Source organism: Mesoplodon densirostris, chromosome 16 (assembly GCF_025265405.1).
Source record: "Mesoplodon densirostris isolate mMesDen1 chromosome 16, mMesDen1 primary haplotype, whole genome shotgun sequence".
NCBI lineage: Eukaryota > Metazoa > Chordata > Mammalia > Artiodactyla > Ziphiidae > Mesoplodon > Mesoplodon densirostris.
In genome coordinates, this window is record NC_082676.1 from 34,874,979 (window position 1) to 34,900,943 (window position 25,965).

Genomic DNA, 25,965 nt, shown 5'->3' on the forward strand with positions numbered 1-25,965 from the left:
GTGATCAATAGCTGTTGAGAAGCCACCTTCAGTCCCTGAGCCTCAGTTTCTGTATCTATAAACTGGGGATTGTATCATGACCCTACTTAACAGCGCCCAGAGAAGGTACTGAAAGAGGGCAGAAATGTGTCAGAATTTGTGGGACTTTCTATGCTACTTTTCCTCAGGATCATCTTCCAGCTTCCCAGGCCTGTCCTTTGTTGGTACTCAAACTTGTATCCACTTCTCTCCTTCATCACCTCTCTGTAGGGCTCCATTATCCTAGAGGTTCCAGAGGTATGCTACATACTAATCTTGGTTGTGTGTCTCACTCCCTCCTCTGGGAAGCTGCTCTCAAGGTAGGGGAGTGTATGAGCTTCTAGCCCCCAGCCCAGCACAATACCTGCACCTGACATTCACCCACTTGGCCTTGAATCAATGAGTGGATGAACAGATATATTCAGGCATTGTATTTCCAGTGGCAGCTATGGATTTTAACAGGTGCCTCCTGGAGAAAGTCTGAACCCAAAGTTGACAAGCTATGATGGTGGAAATTTCATGTTGCATGACAAGGTCCCAAGGAAATAAAAATGGCAGGTGACATAGTTGGGACTTACTGTAATTTACCAATGAGACCTCCACCCACTCGGGCCAGTGTTGGGCAACCCTGGCGACTTTCAGGCCAGAGGGATGGAATGTATTGGCAAGAGGTGAGTATTGCTTGCTCCAGAAGGACTGAAAATGAGAAGGATAAAGGGAGAAGGAAGTGCACAAACACAGCTTAAATGTCCTGTGTTTCTATTGAGTTTTAAGAACCTTTGAGGTTTTGTTTTTCATATAATTCACAGTTTCTCAGGCCAAGGAGATACAGCATTTTGGTCAGAGGGAAGACAATGAACCAGTGTAAATTTCAGACCCTCAGTCCTCTAATTTCTCCCATGAGGAATGGGGTGGGGGCTCACAGATGCCACTGACTTCTACTACAGACCTTCTGCTTATTAACACCTTGCTACCCCTTAAATATTTTCCATCTAGTCAATGATAAGGAAGCATCTGCTCTGATCCGCCCCCCCTTTGCCCCATAGAAAAACCTCACGTCATCTTTATGGAGTCTTGTTTGCTGTATGTGCCACATCACTGGTGGATAAGGAGGTTGGAGGTCCACTCGGTCACTGGACTGCTTTCTCCACTTCACTCCCTTCACTCTCATTGATTTTGGACTTGTGGCCTTTCCAGGGAGAGGGGGTCATTCTTTGGTTAAGAATCTGTGTAACTGCTGTCCACTGAAGGACCCTCTGAGGGGCAGGACAGGAAGACTGAATGGATACCCCTTGGTGCAGCCATCACCACATGGTCCATGTCCTGTCTCTCCTTCTGGGGCCCTCTTATCAACAGAACCCTGATGGATCATCCTGAATGTGCAGTGATGGTGGCCAAGGCACAGCCAGGCTCTCTTGTTGTATTAACAATACAGGAAGATGATGCGGTCACCAAATAGCCACAGGAAACAGACACACAGGGGCCCAGAGTTCTCATACTACCAACTCAAGTCCACCAACCTTTCTGATTTCCATACTGCAGAAGGCATTCTGTAAGGTACCAGGGGCATAATGGTGACTAATACTCAGACTGTAGCCCAAACTCTCAATCCGTTAAAGGAAATAGGTGTGGAAACCAACAATGGTTCTGGAGGATAGAAGGACAATAATAGAATTGTGTGTGTGTGTGTGTGTGTGTGTTGGGGCAGGGGGATGGGGCACGATAGAAGTCATCCAGAAGAGGAAGTGGTTATTCCTATTGGTTAGAGAAGTCTCTAAAACAATGTTCTTTGTGAGCTGGGATTTGAAGGATGAGTAGGTGCCTTATGGGAAAACAAGGATATCTAGGCAGAGGAAACTGCATGGTAAAGATGAGTAGACCTAGCATGTCTGAAGGATTTCAAGTTTTGAAGTTCAGGCAGTTACAGAGAAAAGTGCAGTTTAGAGGATATTTGTGGCTAGTGGTTTTATTTGAGTTTCTGTAACCTTTGAAATTACTGATAACACTGATTGAGTTGTTATTGAATGGCCACCGAATATGAAGTCAAGGGAGTTTAAACTGGACTGTCTGTGATGCTTTGCCAACCATCAAGGCAGGGAGGGCTCATGCAGGTGGAGCACAGGTAGCCCTTCTATTGGCTGCAGCTCCAGCTCCACCCCCTTCCCAGGACATAAACATTTCAGCCTCAATGAGCCATCACTGGGTGTGAAAGGAAGCAGGCAGGCAAAGAGTAACACACGCAGCTGGAAAGAAACTCAGAGGAGAGAATCACTGAGGAAAGTGGCCATGGACCTGATCCCAAGCTTTTCCATGGAAACCTGGGTTCTTCTGGTTACCAGCCTGGTACTCCTCTATCTGTGAGTATCTGTGATTCTGATCGCCTCTGTAACCTTGGACTTGGGGTGCTCATCAGGTCCCACTTTCCCTTTACTGTTTTGAGGATCAGTTAATGGAGGGAAAGTTGCTTAAGCTGTGGGTGCTACAAACACCAAAGGGGTTATTATCGATCTTAACCCAGTTCTGTTGAACGAGTAACCAACCAACACCCCCCACCACCACCACCCCGCAAGTTTTTATCTTCTGTAGCTAGGAGGGTTTAGTGACATTATTTGCTCCTGGGGATGATTGACTACCAGTTTCCATGGACCCAGACTAATCAACCAGAATCCACCAGGGGAAGATTTAAAACAACTGGTCCCTGTGCAGTGGGGTGCTGTCCCCTTTCCAAGCTCTGGGGATCCTGGAGACATGAAGTAACTTGGGATTTGTCTCATGACCTTCACCTTCTGGGTTCAGTATCTGCTGCAAGAGTTGTGTAGAAGGAATGGCCCCTGTGTCACTCAGGGGTTCCTGCTTCCTTCCCTCCCTCCCCAGATGTCATTTACACAGGGCACCTTGTCACCCAGGGGCTGGAAATTGATCGCCCTTCACTTCAGATCAGCTCTTCCCCCTTTCCTGTGTCCCTCCTATGGCACCCTCTTCCAAGGCTCAATTCCCCCACCCTGTACTATGCAGAACTATCTACCCCCAAATGAGAACTCTTTAGAGGAGAGGACACTTGGCAGAAATCTTGAAATTATATTCATTTCTTTCAGCTCTTCCTCTCGTCTCTGAGAGCTTTAGCATCAGCATAGAAATGTGAGAGTTCATGTAACACATTGAAAGTTCAGAAAGGGAAATTGATTTGCCTTGGTTGTGAAGGTGATGGAAGGAACTGGGGTTGGAATAGCCCAAGTCACTCCCATTTTGGAAGTTGGTGCTCACACCTCCACCAGCTTTTCTGGAGGAAGGATCTAAACACCCAGCTGGGCTTGGCCAAAGTGCCTCTGCTGCCTCTTCAAGCACAGTTTCTTCCAGGCAGTTTTGGGGTTTATTTGATCACATAAGATTTGATGGGTTTGTACAGAATATTTGGAACCTGTAAGACCTTAAAAACTAAGCTTCAAAGAAGAAAAAAGTCTTAATCAAACATTCTGGAACACTTTATGGTTATTCATTCTGTGTTGCACAATGCCTCTTTTGCTATCTTCAGGGAGGTACCTGAAGTTTGCAAGGCCCACTTTTAGCTAAAAGTGCTTGCAGAGCATGTTGAAGCATTTATACATAGCACACTTTTCAGCCATACCTTTCTAATTTGCCCCTACAGAGTTAGTTTTGGTGGCCTCACAGCTTCATCACTAAAACCATTACCAGCAACCTCTTCCCCTCAACCTCTCTTTTCCTCCACTCTGTCAATTCTCAGAAACACCAGACTGAGAAGACCTGCAAGATTTCAAACCCCCCAGTTGTGGGATTCCACAGAGAACACATGAAGATGAGTTTCATGTACACCAACTGTAGGAAGCACCAGCCTTAATGGCTTTTTGAGGTAGTTGGTGCACAGAGGCAGTAAACAAACTAATCTGTGATTGAGGATCTTGAAAAACATGAGCGTGCCTGGTATTGTGTTTAGCAGGTGAGTATCACAGCTTGGAGGACCAGATACCATTTGAGAAAGAATGGTCTGGAAATGGATCCTTTAGTCATTGGTTCACTTATACAGTTATAGTCAGGGAACATATGGTCAGTCACCCTTCTCTGTAGGGCAAGTCAAGCAAATTGCCTGACAACAGAGACTTGAGTGTAGCTGAAAGGTGCTCACATTTCTATGATGCCAAAGGAAGCCTTGAACACAGTTTGTATTTTATAGAAATAAGGACACTGTTATTCTCTAAGGCTTGATTATGAAGTTGGACTTAAGAAGAATTAAATCCTAAAATGGGGTCAGGACATAGAGGGAAAGAAAAGCATAAAAATCTCCATGCAAATTGTAAGAACAATGTCACAGTAGGCTCTCAATAACTGTTATTTTGCAGACGAAGTTAAGCAAAACCTCATTATTGGAACAGAAAAAGAAATTTTCCCTTTCTACCTAGAATGAGAATCTCCAAATCATCTAAGAGTCAAGTTACTAAATAAATATGAATGAATTCCCTGGAAGAATTCCAGCCTGAACCTCTCAGGACTGCTCAAATTAGAAACATTTATAAAGTATTCACTCTAAGATTGGAACCATGAAGACTTCAGCTGCCTTTAGCTAATCATCATTACCTTTTATGGGTCGCATATTGGTGGTGGGCAAGGAGATGATGAGTGAATGTAATGATTGCTTTTGGAGCTGCTGGTATTATTTATTGCCTACATGTTATCTCCTTAGGTTGACTGTTCCAGTTCTGAGTCAGTGACTGGCCAGCTCCAGCACCAATATTCCACAATTCCTGTGACCTGGTTTCCTCTTTCATTTTATAGATATGGGACTTATTCACATGGACTTTTTAAGAAGCTGGGGATTCCTGGGCCGAGACCTCTGCCTTATTTTGGAAATGTTCTGTCCTACCGAAAGGTGTGTGTTGTTTGAACTCCAGCTTTGTTTCTTATGGTGGCAAATCTCAGCTGAATAGTATAGTAAAACTGTCCCTCCTCAGGAGGAAGTTTTGAGGTTTCACACTTTCCAGAAATATCATGGGCCCCACTCAGCACATGGCCAATTTTACAACACGCCTCTATTTTTAGCTGTTTAGGAGCCTCAGGTTTTGCCGCCTCAGACAGCCCAGCTCTCTAGCTGATTCAGCACAGGACTTGATGTTCCATCTGGTGGGTATTGTGAAGAGGATTTTCTTTCTGCCAGGTGCAGATTCCCAGGAAGGCACCATCCCCTTAGTGTTAGGAGAAAAGCATGAAGAGGGTGCCTGGTCGTGGCTTATTAAGCTGCGTACACTACAGTCAGGCTTTCCCGTTGATAGCGTAAGCTCTGGGTAGCATCTTTTTCTTCCTCCTGGATTGCTTGGTAACTTCAGTTTCTAACGCAGCCTGAGTATTCAGTGTCGGGTAATCTGCACATACTTGAATTATCTCAAGAACTACTAACGCCTGCAGTTATTTCTGTGGTTCTACTCCATTTTTGCTAACCCTGACATCTTTTGTGTTTCGAGGGGTGGAAGAAGAGCTTTTTGCTTTACTTCTGTGTCTCCAAAGAAAGCACCTTATGGATGCATCTGAGCAGTGAGTAGGTGTAATGGAGACAAGATGGTGGTTGTCTAGTTACTTCAGGTATTTAACCACTAAATAAGTTGTGGGGTTTAAAAAAAAAAAAAAGTAAGGCAGAATCACATATACAAAATCACTAGAAAGGATATGATTTGACAAAATTATTAAAAATTGAACTGAACTCAATAGAATGTACTAGGTGGCATATGGACTATGAATTCTGGCCAAGCCTTGATATTAATCCAGCTCTGATGCCTTGCCCAGGGCCTGGCCCCTGAAATGAAGGTCATGAGCTACATCCATGTGTCCAGGGGGCAGAGCCTTGTGTGCAGGCTGCTCTCTGGCTCAGATTTCCTTTCCTGCAGACATAAGGCTTGTTTCTCAGATCCTGATTCTCCCAACTGAGGTCTTCATTGTCTCATTACTGCCTATGAATTTCATGAACTTTTTTCTCTTTGAAAAAGCAATAATTTATTTTCCACCTTTCCCGGATGAACTCCTTAGTAGATGCACTCCAAGACCCATGTTTCTGAGACCTTCACTTTCATAGGTAAACCATCAAATATCACAGCAGAAACTTAGTAACAGGAATATTTTTTTCCTTTAAGCAACAGAGGGAAAATTCAGGGCAAGTGTTTAAATTGGTGTTGTTGTTTGTAGTTGTGGTAACTCTCCATCTTTTCTGTGTTGAGCTGGAAAACTAGAGGTGATCTACTTTGTCATTCATTCATTCACTCATTTATTTTCTCATCAACACACACCCCTTAGACTTATTTAAATCTGCTGGACTAAAAAGGTCACTGGTGTCTTTAACTTCCTAATTCTTCTAGAAATCTAGAGAGGGCTCATGAGATAAACGAAAAGGCTGCTTAACAAGGAGATGAAAGTGTGTACAGGCCGATCTAACTTACCCTTCACTTTAGTTTTCTCACGAAAGACAAGGAGGTACTTAGTATTATTCACAGGCAAAGGTAAGCATTTAGTATCTGTAATAGTTAGAGAAAATGCAAGAGTGATTTAAAATTCTCTGTTCCAATATCTCCTTTTTTTTTCCTTCATTTCCCCTAAGAAGTCTCTGAATAAGAACTTCCTTCCAACTGCCAGTGGAAAATAGTAAGCCTGATTTCATGGGTTTCAAGGTATTTTTGTCCCCAAAAGAGGTAGGGTTCAATACATTTAGTTTAATAATCTAATTTTGTTTCTCCTTGCAGGGTATTTGGGAGTTTGACAATGGATGTTTTAAAAAGTATGGAAAAATATGGGGGTGAGTATTCTGGAAAGTTCCATTGGATAGACTTGTTATGATGTGGCGCCCCCCTGTGGCATGCAAGACAATATCAGTCCAGAGCTTCTTGGGATGAAGTCATCTATTGTAAAGCTTTGGAGTCTTGTTCTTTCTACCAGGGATCCCTGGTGTCAGCCAGGTGTCCAGGTCTACAGTCTGAATTAGGCCTGGAGATTTGCAGGTCATCACTTTTCTCCAGACTTTGAGGCCCAGGGACTCCTAGCATCTCTTTCTGTCCAGAGTCACTCTTCCCCCCTTCTCCATTTTTCTTTCCTTAGGTTGCATTTAATTGCATAAAATGCATTATTCCAGAACATTCTAACATGTGCCCATAAATGCATTTTTTTACCCTTTCCCACATGATTCACTTTTAATTAAAAGCCAAGAATCCTTTATTTAAGTTTTGCATTTAATATGTCCTTTTGGAAAAAGAGCTGGGGGTTACAGGTAAAGAAAATAGGAAACAATTTCTGCTCAGCTTTTTACATTCTCTACAAGTACGGAGGATTTTTTTTTTTTTTTTAATTTTCAGCCAAGACTTTCCAATGTAATTGTATTCAATTATTGTTTTATCTACTACTTTTCTCTGACTTTGAAGAGATGTGGGATATATCTAACCCAGAGTGTGTCATGTGGGCTCACAGATTTTAGGAGTTTTGTAGGTTTGATGAGAGCAGCAGGAGAGGTGTAATGTAGTGATTATTTGCCAAAAGGAAGTGGGAGAAGGCTCTGCCTCTCTGAAACTCTTCATCTTCTCTGATCAAGTCCTCAGAAACCATAGGGCCCTGCTGAGTTGCCATGGCCCCAAAAGTCAATGTGATTGAGTGGACAGAACACATAGCCGTGGATCACTACTGGACCAGCTCCAACTGCCCCTCCAACATTTAATACTTGTGAGCTCTGGATAGAGTCACTTTTTCATCGTGGATCCCAGTTCTCTCATTAGAAAATGGTTCTCATGCCTGGGTGTAAGTGAGAACCACCTGGGAGAACTTGTTATAAATACAGAACTTTGACCCCACCCATCAGCATACTAAATCAATATGATCTGGGATGGGGCCAAAAATCTGAATTTTAACTGGTAGTATAAGAAATACTAAGGGGCCTCCCTGGTGGCGCAGTGGTTGAGAGTCCGCCTGCCGATGCAGGGGATGCGGGTTCGTGCCCCGGTCTGGGAGGATCCCATATGCCGCGGAGCGGCTGGGCCTGTGAGCCATGACCGCTGGGCCTGCGCATCCGGAGCCTGTGCTCCGCAACGGGAGAGGCCACAACAGTGAGAGGCCCGCATACCGCAAAAAAAAAAAAAAAAAAAAAAAAGAAATACTAAGGCTGGAGTGACATCTGAATATAAAGCGTCACCCCAAACCACTATCCCTTCTCCACCCAGGTGTTTTTGAAAAAACATGATGGGAAAAAGGGAATCATCCAAGTAATATGGTCAGTCAGATGGAAGAGCAGATTAAGTGCCTCTTCAATCCCTTCCGTCACTGCTTCAACACTAAATGCACATGACACCCACTTAAACCCTCTGAGTTTTAGAATTTTGGGGGAGGGGGGAAATAATGCACTGGTTCTCATCCATTTTTATATGGGATCACAAAACCATTTGAAATTCCTGTGTGAAGTCAGAGGAATAATAGGTAACATGTAGAAAACCTTCCATTGTGTTCTAGCCATTGCAAACGATTGATAGAGGAGACAAAATGCTGGAAGACAGTGTGATTAACTTAGAGTCAACCTCATGCCAGTGTCCCATTCCCATGAACGGGCATCCTGACAGTCAGGAGATCAGGCCAAATTGGGATGTATCACATCTGAGGAGTTGGCTTTATGTGGTTAGGTGGGTCAAACGTAGGCCTGCCCTGCTGCTAATGGCTGTCACCTACACGGAGCCTGAGGCCCACTTGGGACCCATGTCAAAGAATAAATATAAGTAATGAAAAGAAAATATTTAAAAAATGAATTATACATGCTCTTCTGAATTTCTTTATTCTCTTTGTCCCTTTGTTTCAAATTTTTCTAAACTTGACGCTACCAAGGATATCTCCTTATTAGTTAATATAATATTTCCTTTTAAAAATTATGAACTAGAAAGCAAATTTTAGAAAATAGAGCAGAGAAAATCTTTCATAATCCCACTCTCACTTGTGGAGTATTCCAAATCTTCTTCCATTTGCAGACACATTTTATGTATTTATGATCAGTGTGTCTATAAGTTTCATAGGCCTTTTTCATGCTTTTGATATATCTTCAGAAATGAGTGGGTAGACGCTCCTTAATTAATTATTTTTTCATTCTTAGACAATTTACTTGCCTTCAGTTATTTACTAAGCTAACTTCCTTTTTGATAATGAAATATTTTAAACCTATAAAAGTTATGGAGAATGGCATAGGAAATACCCATGTAAACAACACCTAGACTTAACAAATGTTCTAATGTCATTTCTAACCATGATCTCTAGGAGTAAGGATTATGTGATGTCAGAATGAGAGTCTGGACTTAAGCTGTGACTCCAGCTGCAGAAACCGGATCATTAAATTTAATCACATCTCTTTTCCCTACACAGGTGTTATGAAGGTCAACAGCCTCTGTTGGTTATCACAGATCCAGACATGATCAAAACAGTGCTAGTGAAAGAATGTTATTCTGTCTTCACAAACCGGAGGGTAAGCATCCATTTTTTAAGTTTAAATATTATTTATTTATTAAATATTTATTCTGTAATAATTATAAATTCACAGGATATTGTCAAAAGAGAAAAATACAGAAAGGTGCTGTGAAGGAAACCCTTCATCCTGTTTCCCCCAAAGGTTAATATCTTGCATAATTATAGTACAGTATCAAAGTAGGAAATTGACATTGATACTATCCACATAGCTTATTCAGATTTTATCAGTTTTATGTGCATTCATTTGGTGTGAGTGTGTGTGTGTTACTCTATGAAAATTTATCATAGATGTAGATTTGTGTAACTACCACCACAATCAATGTATAGAAATGTTACTTCCCCATCAATCTCTCTCTAGCCATTCTTTTTTAGTCACAGTGAGTAGCTTGTCTTTTCCTCTTATCAGGGTCTTAGTAGAGCAATTTTTTTGTATTTTTATAGTTTATTATTTTATCCATACTAAAACACTTCATGAAATCCCTTACTGTTTTTCTGTTTTGTTTTTACATCTTTATTGGAGTATAATTGCTTTACAATGATGTGTTAGTTTCTGCTTTATAACAAAGTGAATCAGTTATATATACACATATGTCCCCATATCTCTTCCCTCTTGCATCTCCCTCCCTCCCACCCTCCCTATCCCACCCCTCTAGATGCTCACAAAGCACCGAGCTGATCTCCCTGTGCTATGCGGCTGCTTCCCACTAGCTATCTATTTTACGTTTGGTAGTGTATATATGTCCATGCCACTCTCTCACTTTGTCCCAGCTTACCCTTCCCCCTCCCTGTATCCTCAAGTCCATTCTGTAGTAACTCTGCATCTTTATTCCCATCTTGCCCCTAGGTTCTTCATGACCATTTTTTTTTTTAGATTCCATATATATGTGTTAGCATACGGTATTTATTTTTCTCTTTCTGACTTACTTCACTCTGTATGACAGTCTCTAGGTCCATCCACCTCACTACAAATAACTCAGTTTCATTCCTTTTTATGGCTGAGTACATACATATACATATGTTTCCATTGTATATATGTGCCACATCTTCTTTATCCATTCATCTGTTGATGGACAGTTCGGTTGCTTCCATGTCCTGGCTATTGTAAAAAGAGCTGCAATGAACATTTTGGTACATGACTCTTTTTGAATTATGGTTTTCTCAGGGTATATGCCCATTAGTGGGATTGCTGGGTCGTATGGGAGTTCTATTTGTAGTTTTTTAAGGAACGTCCAAACTGTTCTCCATAGTGGCTGTATCAATTTACATTGCCACCAACTGTGCAAGAGGGTTCCCTTTTCTCCACACCCTCTCCAGTATTTATTGTTTGTAGATTTTTTGATGATGGCCATTCTGACCGGTGTGAGATGATATCTCATTGTAGTTTTGATTTGCACTTCTCTAATGATTAATGATGTTGAGCATTCTTTCATTGTGTCTGTTGACAATCTGTATATCTTCTTTGGGGAAATGTCTATTTAGGTCTTCTGCCCATTTTTGGATTGGGTTGTTTGTTTTTTTAATGTTGTGCTGCATGAGCTGCTTGTAAATTTTGGAGATTAATCCTTTGTCAGTTGCTTCATTGGCAAATATTTTCTCCCATTCTGAGGGTTGTCTTTTGGTCTTGTTTATGGTTTCCTTTGCTGTGCAAAAGCTTTGAAGTTTCATTAGGTCCCATTTGTTTATTTTTGTTTTTATTTCCATTCCTCTAGGAGGTGGGTCAAAAAGGATCTTGCTGTGATTTATGTCATGGAGTGTTCTGCCCATGTTTTCCTCTAAGAGTTTGATAGTGTCTGGCCTTACATTTAGGTCTTTAATCCATTTTGAGTTTATTTTTGTGTATGGTGTTAGGGAGTGTTCTAATTTCATTCTTTTACATGTAGCTGTCCGGTTTTCCCAGCACCACTTATTGAAGAGACTGTCTTTTCTCCATTGTATATCCTTGCCTCCTTTGTCATAGATTAGTTGACCATAGGTGCGTGGGCTTATCTCTGGGCTTTCTATCTTGTTCCATTGATCTATGTTTCTGTTTTTGTGCCAGTACCATATTGTCTTGATTACTGTAGCTTTGTAGTATAGTCTGAAGTCAGGAAGTCTGATTCCTTCAGCTCCGTTTTTTTCCCCTCAAGACTGTTTTGGCTATTCAGGGTCTTTTGTGTCTCCATACAAATTTAAGATTATTTTGTTCTAGTTCTGTAAAAAATGCCATTGATAATTTGATAGGGATTGCATTGAATCTGTAGATTGCTTTGGGTAGTATAGTCATTTTCACAATATTGATTCTTCCAATCCAAGAACATGGTATATCTCTCCATCTGTTGGTATCATCTTTAATTTCTTTCATCAGTGTCTTACAGTTTTCTGCATACAGGTCTTTTGTCTCCTTAGGTAGGTTTATTCCTAGGTATTTTATTCTTTTTGTAACAATGGTAAATGGGAGTGTTTCTTTAATTTCTCTTTCAGATTTTTCATCATTAGTGTATAGGAATGCAAGAGATTTGTGCATTAATTTTGTATCTTGCAACTTTACCAAATTCATTGATTAGCTCTAGTAGTTTTCTGGTAAAGTCTTTAGGATTCTCTATGTATAGTATCATGTCATCTGCAAACAGTGACAGTTTTACTTCTTTTCCAATTTGTATTCCTTTTATATCTTTTTCTTCTCTGATTGCCGTGGCTAGGACTTCCAAAACTATGTTGAATAATAGTGGTGAGAGTGGACATCCTTGTCTTATTCCTGATCTTAGAGGAAATGCTTTCAGTTTTTCACCATTGAGAATGATGTTTGCTGTGGGTTTGTCATATACGGCCTTTGTTATGTTGAGGTAGTTTCCCTCTATGTCCACTTTCTGGAGAGTTTTTATCATAAATCAGTGTTGAATTTTGTCAAAAGCTTTTTCTGCATCTATTGAGATGATCATATGGTTTTTATCCTTCAATTTGTTAACATGGTGTATCACATTGATTGATTTGCTTATATTGAAGAATCCTTGCATCCCTGGGATAAACCCCACTTGATCATGGTGTATGATCCTTTCAATATGTTGTTGGATTCTGTTTTCTAGTATTTTGTGGAGGATTTTTGCATCTATATTCATCAGTGATATTGGTCTGTAATTTTGTTTTTTTGTAGTATCTTTGTCTGGTTTTGGTATCAGGGTGATGGTGGCCTCATAGAATGAGTTTGGGAGCGTTCCTTCCTCTGCAATTTTTTGGAAGAGTTTGAGAAGGATGGGTGTTAGCTCTTCTCTAAATGTTTGATAGAACTCACCTAAGAAGCCATCTGGTCCTGGACTTTTGTTTGTTGGAAGATTTTTAATCACAGTTTCAATTTCATTACTTGTGATTGGTCTGTTCATATTTTCTATTTCTTCCTGGTTCAGTCTTGGAAGGTTATACCTTTCTAAGAATTTGTCCATTTCTTCCAGGTTGTCCATTTTATTGGCATAGAGTTGCTTGTAGTAGTCTCTTAGGATGCTTTGTATTTCTGTTGTGTCTGTTGTAACTTCTCCTTTTTCATTTCTAATTTTATTGATTTGAGTCCTCTCCCTCTTTTTCTTGATGAGTCTGGCTAATGCTTTATCAATTTTGTTTATCTTCTCAAAGAACCAGCTTTTAGTTTTATTGATCTTTGCTATTGTTTTCTTTGTTTCTATTTCATTTATTTCTGCTCTGATCTTTATGATTTCTTTCCTTCTGCCAACTTTGGGTTTTATTTGTTCTTCTTTCTCTAGTTCCTTTAGGTGTAAGGTTAGATTGTTTATTTGAGATTTTTCTTCTTTCTTGAGGTAGGCTTGTATAGCTATAAACTTCCCGCTTAGAGCTGCTTTTGCTGCATCCCATAGGTTTTGGATCATCGTATTTTCGTTGTCATTTGTCTCTAGGTATTTTTTGATTTCCTCTTTGATTTCTTCAGTGATCTCTTGGATATTTAGTAATGTATTGTTTAGCCTCCATGTGTCTGTGTTTTTTACGTTTTTTTCCCTGTGATTGATTTCTAATCTCATAGCGTTGTGGTCAGAAAAGGTACTTGATATGACTTCAATTTTCTTAAATTTACTGAGGCTTGACTTGTGACCCAAGATGTGATCTATCCTAGAGAATGTTCCGTGTGCACTTGTGAAGAAAGTGTAATCTGCTATTTTGGGATGGAATGTCCTACAAATATCAATTAAATCTATCTGGTCTATTGTGTCATTTAAAGCTTGTGTTTCCTTATTAATTTACTGTTTGGATTAAGTCTGCATTTAACTTCAGGTGATATTGTACTTTGTATCTAGTTGTTCCCCATCATGTCCATTGGTGTAAGTGAGGTGTTAAAGCCCCCCACTATTATTGTGTTACTGTCGATTTCCTCTTTTATAACTCTTAGCAGTTGCCTTATGTATTGAGGTGTTCCTATGTTGGGTGCATATATATTTATAATTGTTATATCTTCTTCTTGGATTGATCCCTTGATCATTATGTAGTGTCTTTCCTTGTCTCTTGTAACATTCTTTATTTTAAAGTCTATTTCATCTGATATGAGTATTGCTACTCCAGCTTTCTTTTGATTTCCATTTGCATGGAATATCTTTTTCCAACCCCTCACTTTCAGTCTGTATGTGTCCCTAGGTCTGAAGTGGGTCTCTTGTAGATGGCATATATATGGGTCTTGTTTTTTTTTGGGGGGGGGTTCTTGTTTTTGTATCCATTCAGCAAGTCTGTGTCTTTTGGTTGGAGCATTTAATCCATTCATTTTAAAGGTAATTATTGACATGTATGTTCCTATGACCATTTTCTTAATTGTTTTGGGTTTGTTTTTGTAGGTCCTTTTCTTCTCTTGGGTTTCCCACTTAGAGAAGTTCCTTTAGCATTTGTTGTAGAGCTGGTTTGGTGGTGCTGAATTTTCTTAGCTTTTGCTTGTCTGTAAAGCTTTGGATTTCTCCATCGTATATGAATGAGATCCTTGCCAGGTAGAGTAATCTTGGTTGTAGGTTCTTCCCTTTCATCACTTTAAGTATATCATGCCACTCCCTTCTGGCTTATAGAGTTTTTGCTAAGAAATCAGCTGTTAACCTTATGGGAGTTCCCTTGTATGTTCTTTGTCATTTTTCCCTTGCCGCTTTCAATAATTTTTCTTTGTCTTTAATTTTTGCCTATTTGATTACTATGTGTCTCAGCATGTTTTTCCTTGGGTTTATCCTGTATGGGACTCTCTGCACTTCCTGGACTTGGGTGGCTGTTTCCTTTCCCATATTAGGGAAGTTTTCTACTTTTAATCTCTTCAGATATTTTCTCAGGTCCTTTCTCTCTCTCTTCTCCTTCTGGGACCCCTATAAGGCGAAGGTTGTTGCATTTAATGTTGTCCCAGAGTTGTCTTAGGCTGTCTTCATTTCTTTTCATTCTTTTTTCTTTATTCTGTTCTGCGGCAGTGAATTCCACCATTCTGTCTTCCAGACCACTTATCTGTTCTTCTGCCTCAGTTATTCTGCTATTGATTCCTTCTAGTGTAGTTTTCATTTCAGTTATTTTATTGTTTATCTCTGTTTGTTTGTTCTTTAATTCTTCTAGGCCTTTGTTAAACATTTCTTGCATCTTCTCGATCTTTACCTCCATTTTTTCCCCAAGGTCCTGGATCATCTTCACTATCATTATTCTGAATTCTTTTTCTGGAAGGTTGCCTATCTCCACTTCATTTAGTTGTTTTTTGGGGGTTTTATCTTGTTCCTTCATCTGGTACACAGCCCTCTGCCTTTTCATCTTATCTATCTTTCTGTGAATGTAGTTTTTTTTCCACAGGCTGCAGGATTGTAGTTCTTCTTGCTTCTGCTGTCTGCCCTCTCCAGATAGCTATTTCTCTGGAGCTTCAAGAATAGGCTCCCAGATCTGGTCAGTCACCTTGAGACAGTGCCAATAAGACTCTGTGTTTTGCTTTTGACTCTAGTTTCTTGGTCCAGTGGGAATTATGAAAAATGCCATCTCTTTGTCTGAGGATGAACAATGGAAGAGGATACGAACATTGCTGTCTCCAGCCTTCACCAGCGGAAAGCTCAAGGAGGTAAGAAAAGAAGAGGACTTTCAACTAGAAACTTAAGGAATGACTCTAGGGACAGGTAGAAAATAATATCATAGTCCCTTTCCAAAGAGAAGTCTGCTGAATTTGAGTTTTCTAATGATGGTCTTTTATCTTTACATCCTAGAAGAGACATTTTAAGATTCCTTATAAAATGCCACTTACTGCTCCATGCTTGGGAAAGCCAGGTCCTTCTAGGACTTGAGTCTGCATTTAACTTCAGGTGATATTGTACTTTGTATCTAGATGTTCCCCATCATTAGCCAGATTGGAGACATGTTGGTGAGGAACCTGAAGAAGGAAGCAGAGAAAGGCAAGCCCATCAACATGAAAGAGTAAGTAGGGGTGAAGCTGCTGGTACCTGAGCTCCATTGAGACCCTCCAGCTGCCTGCCATGGAGCCAGATTCACACTGCTGAGTTACTGTAGTGACCAGACAGAAGTAAGTATGTGGTGGTACCACTCCAATGGGCCACCCCAGAATGAGTGGTGGCTCGCCAAAGAAAGCAGGGCAGCCAGGAGAGAAAGGGTCTCCTCCTGTGTACATGAGCCAGGGTGAACTTATCTGCTTAACTGTCACTTTGGATATTCTGGAAGACAAAAACACATAGTTTAGAAAGGAGAAACATTGTTGTGCACAGTACTGAGTGTAGAGGGTGTGGAGCGGAGGTGGGGAAGGCTCTTCATACATATTGGCAGGCAGTGCACTGGGCAGGAATGTTACAGTATGGAACTTGAAACAACTTAAATCTCTTCACAGTTTTCCTGAGGAAAAGGCTAAATATTAATTCTTAACCACCATTTGTTCTTCCTTCAGCCTCAAAAGAGAGAAGGCCCTGTATAGGCTATGGGTAGAGTGATCATAGCATTTGTTGTCTAAACTGAGATTTTTTTTTTAATTCTGCTGTAACAACAGGTATAAACTGAGAATGTCCTGGGAAAACTGAGGACATAAGATCACTTAGCTATGGGATTCCCTAAGTCAAATTTGGAGTAATTTATTATTTTTTTAACTAGAAATATTTTTAGTTCTTACATTTCACAGAAATGAGTCTGCCCTCAGGTCAACCACAGACCACTGAAGTTGAGGAAGTGTGGGTCTTTTAGGATCCTTAGCAGGGGTGTAAGACAGTGAGGGATGATGTTCCTGGCAACTCAGAACAGGGTGCCGCTGTTCTGTAATTCACTGAAGAGGAATCAGCTCTAAGTGCACGTTCTATGGTGAGGCAAGACCCAGATCAACGTCCCCTTTCTTGACTCCCCCAGGATGTGTTAAATTTATACCCTTGGTTCTGCTCAGACACAGTCCTTATACACTTATTATTGCCTGTAGTCAAAACACTACTGTACTTTGTCTGATTACGGGTGTCTATCCCTCTATGACTGAGTTCCTTGAGTTTGTGGGGGGGATGTCTAACTTGCCTTAGTGTCCCCATCCCTCCTGGCACAGGGCCAGCTGCATCACTGGCACCTCAGACACACCTCATGAGTGAGTGATAGTAGCACAGACTCTTCCATGGTCCAACAGGTGGTTCTGAAAGAGTGTGGCTCTTTACCTGCCTTGTCTGGGCATCTGATTTTACATGCACTTCTTGTTATATGTGTTGAGTAAGGAGAGTAAAGAGGTGTTGACTTTAGTTGTTCATATCTTTCTCTACTCAGCTTCTTTGGGGCCTACAGCATGGATGTGATTACTGGCACAGCATTTGGAGTGAGCATTGATTCCCTCAACAACCCACAAGATCCCTTTGTGAAATATAGCAAGAAGATTTTAAAATTTAATCTCCTCTCTCCATTAATTCTCTCAATAAGTATGTGGACTACTTTATTCCTTTTTCTTTATTCCTTCTTCCATCCTTCCTTCCCCCTCTCCTTTCCTCCCTCTCCACCTTTCTTCCTTTATCTTTCTTTTTTTAAAACTATTTTTGTTTTTATTTATTTATTTTTGGCTGAATTGGGTCTTCGTTGCTGCACGCAGGCTTTATCTAGTTGTGGCAAGCAGGGGCTACTCTTTGTTGTGGTGCGCTGGCTTCTCATTGTGGTGGCTTCCCTTGTTGTGGAGCATGGGCTCTAGGTGTGTGGGCTTCAGTAGTTGTAGCACACGGGCTCAGTAGTTGTGGCTCGTGGGCTCAGTAGTTGTGGTGCATGGGCTTAGTTGCTCTGCAGCATGTGGGATTTTCCTGGACCAGGGCTCGAGCCCATGTCCCCTGCATTGGCAGGTGGATTCTTAACCACTGTGCCACCAGGGAAGCCCTATCTTTCTTTTTTAAATAATAGCTTTATTGAGATACAATTCACATGCCATATAATGCACTAGTGTAAAATGTATAATTCATTGGTTTTTACATCCTACCTATCCATCAACAGATGAAATGGACAGGCAAAATATATACAACATTCAATATACACAACTGGATATTGTATGTGCATGTGTGTACATATACACACACATATATATGTGTGTATATGTGTGTATATATATACATATATATATATGAGAAAGCCAGGTTCTTCTAGGACTTGAGTCTCCATATATATATATACATATACATATATATATATACACACACACACACAATTGAATATTATTCACCCAGAAGAGGAAGAAAATCCTGCCATTTGCAACAAAGTGGAAGGACCTAGAGGGTATTATGTTAAGTGAAATAAGTCAAACAGAGAAAGGCAAATACTTATATGTAGAATTAAAAAAAAACTAAACTAAAAAAAAAGAAGAAGAAGAAGAAAACCAAACTCATAGAAAAACAAGATCAGATTTTTGGTTACCAGAGGTGTGGGTTGAGTGGTGGGAGAATTGGATAAAAGTGGTCAAAAGGTATAAATATTCAGTTGTAACATAAAAAGTACTGAAAGTGTAATGTACAATGTGAGTATAGTTAACACTGCTGTGTGATATATTTGTACATTACTAAGAAAGTCGATCATAAAAGTTCTCATCACAAGGGAAGATATTTTTTTGTAACTATATGAGGTGAGGAATGTTAACTAAACTTATGGGGTTAATTTCACAATATACGTATGTTAAGTCATTATGCTGTACCCAAACTAATACAGTACTGCATCTCAACTATAACTCAGTAAAGTTGAAAAAAAAAGCGTTTTAGTACATTCAAAGATATGTGCAACCATCACTACAGTCAATTGTTGCACATTTCTGTCAACTCACAAGCCCTGTACCTGATAACTATAACCTCTCACTCCTCTTAGCCCTAAGCAACCACTAATCTACTTCCTACCTCTATAGATTTGCTTATTCTGGACACTTCGTATAGATGGAATCATATATGTGGGCTTTTGTGGCTGGCTTCTTTCACTTATCATGATGTTTTTCAAGGGTAATCTAAATTGTAGCATATATCAGTACTTCATTTCTTTGTATAGCCAAATAATATCCCATTATATGGACATTCTGCATTTTGTTTATCCATTCATCAGTTGACAGACACTTGGGTCATTTCCAGCTTTCGACTGTTATGAACAGTGCTGCTATGCCCATTCATGTACAAGTTTTCGTTTAAATACCTGTTTTCAATTCTTTGGGTATGTAGTCAGAGGTGAAATTGCTGAGTTATATAGTAACTCTGTTTAACTTATAAGTAACTGCCAAACTGTTTCCCCACAATCTTTTTTAGATAAATGTCTGTTCAAATATTTTGCCCATTTATAGTTGGATTATATTCAATACTTCTGTTGTTGAGTTGTAAGTGTTCTTTATATATTCTAGGTAAGCGTCCCTTATCAGACATGATTTGGAAAGTTTTTTTTTCCTTTCTGTAGGTGTCTCTTCACTTTCTTGATAGTTTGCTTTAAAGTGCAAAATTTTTAATTTTCATCATGCACAAATTCTTTATTTTCCTTTTTTTCTCTGTGCTTTTGGTGTCATGTCTAAGAATCCATTGCCAAATCTGAGGTCATGAAGATCTACCCATTGGTTTTCTTCTAAGAGTTGTATAGTTTTAGCTCACATGTTTAGGTCTTTGATTTATTTTGAGTTTATTTTTGTATATGGTGTAAGGTAAGGGTCTATTTAATTCTTTTGCATGTAGCTATCCAGTTATCCCAGAACCTTTTATTAAAGACTATTTTGTCTCCATTGAATGGTCTTGTAACCCTTCTCAACATGCAGTTTACCATAGACAAGTGGATTTATTTCCAGAGTCTAAATTTTATTCTATTTATCTATATGTCCATTCTTATGCCAGTATGACATTGCCTTGATTATTATAGATTTATGATAAATTTTGAAATCAGCAGTACGAGTCCTACAACTTTATTCTTTTTTTTTTTTTTCGAGATCGTTTTGGCTCTTCCGTGCCCCTGGCAATTGCATATGAATTTTAAATTCAGCTTTTCGATTTCTACAAAGAAGCCAGCCAGAATTCTGATAGGGAATGCGTTAAATCTGTAGAGTTGCTGTCTTGCCAATGTTTACTATTCTTATACATGTACATGGGATGTTTTTCATTTACTTAGATTTTCTTTATTTCAACAATATTGCAGTTTTCAGGGTAGATGTTTTGCACTTCCTTTGTTAACTTATTCCTAAATATTCTTTTTTTATGTTATTATAGAGTTATTTTCTTAATTTCACTTTTGGGATATTTATAACAGTGTATAGAAATCGAATTGATTTTGTATATTGACCTTGTTTCCCGAAACCCTGTTGAAATTGTGTATTAGTTCTAATAGGATGTTAGTGGATTATTTAGGATTTTTTATATACAAGATCATGTTATCTGATGGTAGAGGAGTTTTACTTCATTTTCTATACGGAAGCATTTTATTTCCTTTTGTTGCCTAATTACCCTGGCTAGAACCTCTAGACTGGAAGTGATGAGAGAGGTTTCCTAGTGTTGTTCTTTTTTTTCCTTCTTCAAATTATACATATGTATTTTATTTACACTTTGTATTTGATATATTTCATGATAAACAATTTTTTTCCATCTTAACCATTTTTTAAGTGTGCAGTTCAGCGGTATCAAATACGTTCACATCGTTGTGTAAAAATCACCTCTGTCCATCCCCATAAATGTTTTCATCTTGTGAAACTGAAGCTCTATACCCATTAAACAATAACTCCCTGTTATTCCTTGCCCAGAGCCCCTGGTGACTACCAGTCTACTTTCTGTCTTTATGATTTTCCTAGTCTTGTTCTTAAACTTAGGGAAAGTTTAAGCTTAGGGGAAGCATGCAGTCTTTCATTATTAAGTATAGTGTTAGCTTAGTTTTTCATAGATGCCTTTTCTCAAGTTGAGGAAATTCCCTTCTGTTCCTGTTTGTTGAGTATTTTTATCACAAGAGAGTGTTGGGTTTTGTCACATGCTTTTTATGCATCTATTAGATGATCATGTGGTCATCGTTTTTTATTCCTTTGACATGGTTTATTATAAAACTTTGTATTCTTGGGACAAAGCCCACTTGGTTATGGTGTGTATCACTTTTTATATGTTGCTAGATTCAGTTTGCTAGTATTCTGTTGAGGATTTGTGCACCCATGGTATAAGATATGTTGGTCTGTAGCTTTCTTTACTTGTGCTGGTTTGAATGACTGATTAATTGATTGATTGCTTGATTGACTGATTGAAGCAAAGTATAGTGACTTTATTAGGAAAACCAGTAGACCAGGAAGATGGTGGACTAGTGTCCCAAAGAACCATCTTATCCAATTTGCCTGGTTTTAGTACAGATTCATACAATTTGGAAGTGTTCCAACATCTTCCACTTTTTGGAAGAGTTTGTTTAAAAAAATGGTGTTAATTCTTTAAATATTTGGTAGTATTCACCATTGAAACCATCTAGACATGAGCTTTTCTTTGCCAAACTGTGGGTGGTTTCTTGATTACTAACTAAAACTTTGTACTTCTTATAGGTATATCAGATTGTCTATTTCTTTTTAAGTCAGTTTCTATAGTTTGTGTCTTTCTAAGAATCCATCCATTTTATCTAAATTGTCTAATTTATTGCCATACTGTTGTTCATAGATTACTTTTTTGTCTTGAAATAAAGTTAATTTACAATGTTGTGTTAGTTTCAAGTGTACAGCAAAGTGATTCAGCTATGCAGACACACACACGTATATGTATTCTTTTTTATAATTAATTAATTAATTAATTTTTGGCTGCGATGGGTCTTCGTTGCCACGCACGGGCTTTCTCTAGCTGCAGCGAGTGGGGGCTACTCTTCACTGTGGTGTGCGGGCTTCTCACTGTGGTGGCTTCTTTTGTTGGGGAGCACGGGCTCTAGGTGCACGGGCTTCAGTAGTTGTGGCTCGTGGGCTCTAGAGTGCAGGCTCAGTAGTTGTGGCGCAGGGGCTTAGTTGCTCTGAGGCATGTGGGATCTTCCCAGACCAGGGATCAAACCCGTGTCCCCTGCATTGGCAGGCAGATTCTTAACCACTGCACCACCAGGGAAGTCCCTGTATATGTATTCTTTTTCAGATTCTTTTCCTATAGGTTATTACAAGTTATTGAGTATATGTAGATTTCTTTATAGTCCTTTTCATTTTTAAAATGTCAGTAGCAATTTCTGATGCTAAAAATTTGAGTGTTTTCTCTTATTTTCTTGGCCAATCTATCTAAAAAACCTTTTCAAAACATCAACTTTTGTTTTCACTGATTTTTCCATTGTTTTTTATTCTCCTGTTCATTATAGTTTCTTCACTTATCTTTACTATTTTCTACCTTCTGCTTACTTTATGTTTTGTTTGCTCTTCTCTTTTCAGTGTATTAAGGTGGAAATTTAGCTTCTTGATTTGAGATCTCTGTTCTTTTAATATCTAAACATATAGCCATAAATATCTCTCTGAACACCACTTTTGCTCCATCCCATCAGTTTTGGTATATTGTGTCTTCATTTTTATTTATCTAAAAGTAATTTCTGATTGCCTTTTGATATCTTCTACAACCTATTGGGTATTTAAATGTGTGTTATTTAATTTCTACATATTTGTGTGTTTCCCAATTTTCTTTCTGTTATTGATTTCTAATTACATTCCATTGTGGTGGAAAGACACACACCATATTATTTCTATCATGACTATTATTTTTTAAACTGCATGATTAATTGAAGTAACAACAGATTACAGTCTGGTTTATCCAAAGAGATGCTAGTCCAAGAATTAAAGGCCATGAGGTCCCAGAATGTAACCCAGTTCCTTTGGTTAATCCAAAGATGCAGAAGGGGCCACTGATCTCACTGTTGTAGTGATGGCCCCTATATGTGGACTTGGCCTTGCTCAGTCATTGGCTTCAAAGTCTGAGCAAAGGTCATAGAGGCAATGAGTCATGATCGAGTATCCTGGTGGTTTTACTTTTTTGATTGGTAGAGCAAATTATGATTGCTCCAAGTAAACTTTGCATTTTAACTGTGCTTCCTTTTATCTTTTTCCCTACAGTATTCTTTCCATTCCTCATCCCAGTCTTTGAACTATTAAATATTACTCTGTTTCCAAAAAGTTCTGTGAATTTTTTAACGAAGTCTGTAAAAAGGATGAAAGAGAGTCGCCTCAAAGATAAACAAATGGTAAAGTCTGGTGGTGGTTACATGAGGGTGTTCACTTTTTGATAATTTATTGAGCTGTACACCTATTCCTTATGCATATCTCTACATTTTTTAAAGGTAGGTAGAAAACTATAGAGTTTAGAATCAGAGGGCTCTAAAATTTGGGGGGAATGAATAAGGAGGAAGTTGGGGAAGGAAATAAGAGTATGAGCTAGAGAGCAATATTTAAATATAATAATAGGCATGCCAATTAGTATGTCACTGCATAAATATTATTGAGATAAGGAGTTTACCACTTTTTTTCAATAAATGGTTAAGGGATAAAAGTTACTGATTAAAAATGATTTCACTGGTATTTCACCAAATATTAGCTTGGCAAGAATCACTTCAGTTCCAAGCTTCCTATTTCACAGGTTGTCCAATGGAAGGCCCTGTCAGGCACCTGATGCAGTGTAGTCATTTTAAAAGTTGAGTCCACTCATAGTTGGAGTGGACAGGAGTCTTCTCTGGCCAATGAAGCCACAAGTGGGTTAACCCAGATTTGCCTTCATGAGGGCTGGAGGCCAGCACAAGTATGTCTGCAGGTCAGGGGACAGGGCTGGGTACTCAGGATGTCACTGAAGAATGTGTAGCATTCTGGAAGGGTGAAGGGCTTGAAGATGCTTCTACAAAAGCTGCCAATGAACTCTGCAAATATCAGGGGATTAATTTATGTGGTCATTCATTAAGAATTAAAGTTGCAGACAAGCCTCTTAGACAGCCTCATCTACCAGAGGGCAGACAGCAGAAGCAAGAAGAACTACAATCCTGCAGCCTGTGGAACAAAAACTACATTCACAAAAAGATAGACAAGATGAAAAGGCAGAGCGCTGTGTACCAGATGAAGGAACAAGATAAAACCCCAGATAAACAACTAAATGAAGTGGAGATAGGCAATCTTCCAGAAAAAGAATTCCGAAAAATAATAGTGAAGATGATCCAGGACCTTGGAAAAAGAATGGAGGCAAAGATCAAGAAGATGCAAGAAATGTTTAACAAAAACCTAGAAGAATTAAAGAACAAACACCTAGAAGAATTAAAGAACGAACAAACAGAGATGAACAATAAAATAACTGAAATGAAAATTACACTAAAGAATCAATAGCAGAATAACTGAGGCGGAAGAACAGATAAGTGGTCTGGGAGACAGAATGGTGGAATTCACTGCCGCAGAACAGAATAAAGAAAAAAGAATGAAAAGAAATGAAGACAGCCTAAGACAACTCTGGGACAACATTCTCATTATAGGGGTCCCAGAAGGAGAAGAGAGAGAGAAAGGACCTGAGAAAATATTTGAAGAGATTATAAGTTGAAAACTTCCCTAACATGGGAAAGGAATTAGCCACCCAAGTCCAGGAAGTGCAGAGAGTCCCATACAGGATAAACCCAAGGAGAAACATGCCGAGACACATAGTAATCAAATAGGCAAAAATTAAAGACAAAGAAAAATTATTGAAAGCAACAAGGGAAAAATGACAAAGAACATACAAGGGAACTCCCATAAGGTTAACAGCTGATTTCTCAGCCAAAACTCTATAAGCCAGAAGGGAGTGGCATGATATACTTAAAGTGATGAAAGGGAAGAACCTACAACCAAGATTACTCTACCCAGCAAAGGTCTCATTCAGATTCAATGGAGAAATCAAAAGCTTTACAGACAAGCAAAAGCTAAGAAAATTCAGCACCACCAAACCAGCTCTACAACAAATGCTACAGGAACTTCTCTAAGTGGGAAACCCAAGAGAAGAAAAGGACCTACAAAAACAGACCCATAACAATTAAGAAAATGGTAATAGGAACATACATATAGATAATTTACCTTAAACATGAATGGATTAAATGCTCCAACCAAAAGACACAGGCTCAGTGAATGGATACAAAAAGACCCATATACATGCTGTCTGCAAGAGACCCACTTCAGACCTAGGGACACATACAGACTGAAAGTGAGGGGTTGGAAAAAGATATTCCATGCAAATGGAAATCAAAAGAAAGCTGGAGTAGCAATACTCATATCAGATAAAATAGAGTTTAAAATAAAGAATGTTACAAGAGACAAGGAAGGACACTACTTAATGATCAAGGGATCAATCCAAGAAGAAGATATAACAATTATAAATTTATATGCAGCCAACATAGGAACACCTCAATACATAAGGCAACTGCTAAGAGTTATAAAAGAGGAAATCGACAGTAACACAATAATAGTGGGGGACTTTAACACCTCACTTACACCAATGGAAAGTTCATCCAAACAGAAAATTAATAAGGGAACACGAGATTTAAATGACACAATAGACCAGATAGATTTAATTGATATTTGTAGGACATTCCATCCAAAAACAGCAGATTACACTTTCTTCTCAAGTGCGCATGGAACATTCTCCAGGATAGATTACATCTTGGGTCACAAATCAAGCCTCAGTAAATTTAAGAAAATTGAAATCACATCAAGCATCTTTTCTGACCACAATGCTATGAGATTAGAAATCAATTATAGGGAAAATAACATAAAAAACATAAACACATGGAGGCTAAACAATACACTACTTAATAACCAAGAGATCACAGAACAAATCAAAGAGGAAATCAAAAAATACCTAGAGACAAATGACTACAAAAACATGACGATCCAAAACCTATGGGATGCAGCAAAAGCAATTCTAAGAGGGAAGTTTATAGCTATACAAGCCTACCTCAAGAAACAAGAAACATCTCAAATAAATAACCTAACCTTACACCTAAAGCAATTAGAGAAAGAAGAACAAAAAAACTCCAAAGTTAGCAGAAGGAAAGAAATCATAAAGATCAGATCAGAAATAAATGAAAAAGAGATGAAGGAAACAATAGCAAAGACCA

The 25,965-nt window shown here is 39.0% G+C and overlaps 1 protein-coding gene across 1 annotated transcript in view; it reads left to right on the forward strand.

Moving 5' to 3' along the window:
* The first annotated feature begins 2,304 nt into the window (after positions 1-2,304).
* The window catches only part of LOC132476620 (cytochrome P450 3A28-like), a 42,792-nt gene continuing 19,131 nt past the window's right edge, over positions 2,305-25,965 (forward strand). The window contains exons 1-8 of the mRNA XM_060078699.1: positions 2,305-2,375; positions 4,807-4,900; positions 6,756-6,808; positions 9,397-9,496; positions 15,422-15,535; positions 15,797-15,885; positions 17,212-17,360; positions 22,961-23,088. Of these exons, the coding sequence (XP_059934682.1) occupies positions 2,305-2,375; positions 4,807-4,900; positions 6,756-6,808; positions 9,397-9,496; positions 15,422-15,535; positions 15,797-15,885; positions 17,212-17,360; positions 22,961-23,088 (798 nt within the window). The remainder of the gene's footprint in view (positions 2,376-4,806; positions 4,901-6,755; positions 6,809-9,396; positions 9,497-15,421; positions 15,536-15,796; positions 15,886-17,211; positions 17,361-22,960; positions 23,089-25,965) is intronic.